The sequence below is a fragment of the Cupressus sempervirens genome, chromosome 8 (genome assembly GCF_028749045.1).
Source record: "Cupressus sempervirens isolate cs-2001-9-10 chromosome 8, ASM2874904v1, whole genome shotgun sequence".
Taxonomy (NCBI): Eukaryota; Viridiplantae; Streptophyta; class Pinopsida; order Cupressales; family Cupressaceae; genus Cupressus; species Cupressus sempervirens.
In genome coordinates, this window is record NC_143125.1 from 562,635,362 (window position 1) to 562,639,425 (window position 4,064).

General features: G+C 42.2%; 1 protein-coding gene across 1 annotated transcript; it reads right to left on the minus strand.

Moving 5' to 3' along the window:
• Nucleotides 1–750: 750 nt before the first annotated feature.
• Nucleotides 751–2,316, minus strand: LOC149543648 (uncharacterized). Its single transcript, XM_089795824.1, has one exon. The coding sequence runs from the start codon at nt 2,314–2,316 to the stop codon at nt 751–753; it is 1,566 nt and encodes a 521-aa protein (XP_089651950.1).
• Between the last annotated feature and the right edge of the window lie 1,748 nt (nt 2,317–4,064).

Genomic DNA, 4,064 nt, shown 5'->3' on the forward strand with positions numbered 1-4,064 from the left:
GGAAAGACAAAGTAAAGAAGCAAAGGGAAGGATAGGGACAAGGAAGGACAGAATGGAGAAAGACAATAACAAAAAGAGAGGGACAAGAAATGAAAAAATTAAAATTAAAAAATTAAAATTAAAATTAAAAATTAAAAATAAAAATTAAAAATGACAATAAATTAATTAATTAAAGGGAAGGAGAGACAAAAAGAGTAGGAAAAAGACCAAAAAATAGAAACCAAATATAAATATATATGTACCTTAAAAAATAAAAGTCAAAGCCTGCAAAGGAAGCGATGGGGAAAAGGGGAAAAAAGAAGAAGAAAAATATTAAAAAAAAAAAAAAAAGAAAAAAAAAAGGAATCAAAATAAGGATTAAAGAGGAAGAATAATAAAGAAGGATAAATAAATAACTAAAAAATAAAGGAGGAACAAAAGGAGAAAGAAAGACAAGAAAGACCAACAAAGCAAGAAAGAGAAAAATGAGAACTGACAAAAAAGATTTACAAAATATAAAATAAAAGAACACAACAAACAAGAAGGCTAAAAACTAATAAAGATAAAACCTAGCCTATAAATCAACAGAATCGCCTGAGGGAAAGGAGGGGGTGGGGAAGAACAAGGCCAAGGAAGGAAAGGGGGAGGGAAGAGAGAGAAGGAGATTGGAGGCCGAAGGGAAAGGGGAGGACGAGGGGGTAGGGGGGTGGCAAGAAAGATGCAAGCGCTACAGAGACGAGAGAAGGAAGAGAAAAGAGAAAGAAGGGGGAGTCAACGGGGGGAATGATGGGGTCTATTGATGGAAGATAACAGAGGGTGCCACGATAGGCTAAGGGCCCAAGCATCATCATGATTGAGGTTGGAAGGGTGGTTGAAAATTTCAATCGCTTCCTTCATCTTCCTCTTAAAATAGCTATCCTCTTTAGCGAGGATCTGAGTGTTCTCCAAAAAAATGTGATGTTTGGTGGAGGAAGAATGCTCGGCTAGGGCCAATTTGTACACTCTATCATGCTTGATGTCAGCACTATGCTCCCTAATTCTTATGGAGAATGATCTACTCGTTTTTCCAATGTACGGAGTCCCACAAGAACAAGAAACTTTGTAGAAACCCGAATCAGAGAGAGCATTTCGAGAGTCTTTGAGAGGGGGCAGGTGATTCCTGATAGTTGAAAGGGGTTTGAAGGCACAACGAACTCCTTTTTTGAGAAGGATTTTTGAAATTTTATGCGAGATGCCCTCAATGAAAGGAAGGATGACGAAGGGAGTAATGTTGTGCTGGGAAGGGGGGGTTCTTGGGGTGGAGTGAAACAACTTGGCTAGCTTGAAAGCTTTGGAAATATTTTGGTTGGTGTATCCATTGAGCCTGAAGACTTTGCGAAGGTAGGAAAGCTCATCGTCAATGTTGTCCTTGTCCCAAATGTGAAGGGCCCCGAGAGCCAGGGTTTTGAGCACTCCAACTTTTTGGCGAGGGTGGTGATGGGAAGAAGAATGGAGATACAAATCAATGTGGGTGGCTTTACGAAACACTTGACGACTTAGCGAGCCGTCCGATTTCCTTGAGAGTAAAACATTGAGAAATGGCAGACGCCCATTCCTCTCCAGCTCCATGGTGAAGGAAATACAGGGTGACACCATGTTAAGATGTGCGTGAAATTCTTCTAATTTTTGGAGACCATGAGGCCAACAAATGTTGGTGTCTTCAACATAGCGTTTCCACCACTTAGGCTTGAAGGGGAAGGAGTGTAAAGCCAAATCTTCGAAGTACTCGATGTAAAGATTGGCAATGATAGGAGAAAGCGGGGAGCCCATAGCTACACCATTGACTTGTTCATAAATAATATCTTGGAAGGTGAAAAAGGTGGATCTTAAACATAACCCCACTAATGTGGCCACCTCTTCATTGACCTTGCGTTTGACAACTTCGATGGAGTCCGAAATGGGGACCTTGGTGAAAAGGGAGACCACATCAAAACTGACCAAAATTTCATCATTTTCTAGTTTGGCATCTTTGATGAAGTCAACAAAATGGTTGGAGTCTTTGATAAAAGAGTCACACTTACCCAGTAAAGGGCAGATCTGCTGCGCAAGGAACGAAGCGAGAGGGTAAGTGGGTGAGCCAATCGTATCAACAATGGGCCTGAGAGGGACGTTGGCTTTGTGGATCTTTGGGACTCTGTATATGCGGGGAGTGACTTCTTTGGAAGGAATGAGAAGTCTCTTGGTGGAATCATCAAAAGAAGAACCATTGACCATGGCTTTGACTTTTTTGAGGATTTGGGAACACGGGTTGCGGGCTAAGATTTTGTAGCTCGCCGAATCAAAGAGGAGAGTCAGCATCTTGGAGATGTAGTCTCCCTAGTTCAAAATGACCGTGGCGTTGCCTTTATCGGCTCTAGAAATAATCAGGTCATTGTTGCGCAAAAGGTTCTTGAAAGCAAGAAATTCAAGATTAGGGATGTTGCACTTCGGAGGCTTGGCTAATCTAAGAGCCACAGCGCAATCTTGTCTAACCTCCTCGTGAACTTCAGATGGGAGAGCACGAATGGAGTTTTCAATTTCGGCTAGGAAGTCCACACAAGGAATGAAGCAAGGAGAGGGTGAAAAATTAAGGCCACGCTTGAGGAAATTGAAGCACAGGGGATCAATAATGGCATGCGAGAGGTTAACCACCAGCTTTGAATCCCAATCATTAATGATGGAATGTGAGGATGAGGGAGCTGGTTGGAGAATGTTGGGGCAAGGCTGGGGTGGCTTATGATGAGAGGATAGGGTGGGCAAACAAGAGGTTGAGAGGCTTGGAAGAGAGGACCACGATGAACTCCTCACGTTGTTGGGAGTAATATAGGACGGGGGAGGGGCTTGAGAAAGGTTGAACTGGCTGGGAGCAAGATCACAGTCATAAATGCGATGTGAAGCCAAAGGAGAAATGAGAGAGAAAGGAGTGGATGTACCTGGCAATCCCGACAAAGAGCTGTTGGTGACAAGACTGATCTGTGGAGTGGCTGCAAGAGAGCCATTGGAGTCGACTGGAAGCGTGTGAGAGCCCGCCTTAGCAATGGAGGGAATCCTGGTGAGCGAGTGGAGGACAGTGGAACATGAGCTAGAACCCACATGAAGGGCTGCTGAAGAAGCAAAAGGAGGGAGCGGGGAGGGAGAACCCGCTGGAGGAGAAGATGACCCAGGCCTAGGTCGCAAAAGGAGGGAGCTCTGTTGCATGGAAGAATGAGAGCTGGTTACGTGTGACGCGGGCAGAGGTGAGGAGTCGGGCTTGTGGCTGAGCAGCGGGGAGGTAATGAGGGAGCTGCCTGCGTTACGAGGGGAGGCAGCTGGACACGAGGAAGGGCAGGTTGAGCGGTCAACCAACGTGAGGGAGGAAGTGATAGGAGATCTGGGAAGAGATGACAAGCCCAGCTTGCGTTAATTATATTCCAATGTGGTTTTAAAAAAACTAATTTATATTATCTTCTAATGACTTTGCAACTAACATATTTTAAGTACCCTGACACTAACCTACCCATTTAACTAGAAATCTATTAATTATTGTTTGACTTACCCATATTTACCAATTTCCACTAGACAACACCTCCAATCCTACTTGACACCTAATCTAATCCCATATATATTATTATATTACCCTAAATATATTTCAACTAAATGATATATATATTACTTCACATTTTAAATTCAAAGAAAATGATATATATATATATATATTATCATTGATTTCACCTTTTAAATTTCTAAATTTACCCACTAACCAATACTTTTCTCTGACCTCCCACTTACTTCCTAACACATGTCTTACTAAAATACCACCTAAAACATCACTATTAAATCCCTTAAAATAAAATATCCTACCTTACTTCTATCTAGGCACCAGTTGCAATGAAAAGATAGGACATTCATTTATCCAGCCTAGGAACTATACTATTCCCAAGGTGGGTGGGCGTTATCCTCATTGGAGGTGGCTTTAATCACTACTGCTACCAATATCTCTTGCTTGCCCATGGCTAAACAGCAAAAAAATGCACCTGATGTGACTATTTCTATATTTTATTAATTAATTTATAAATCACAGAACAATG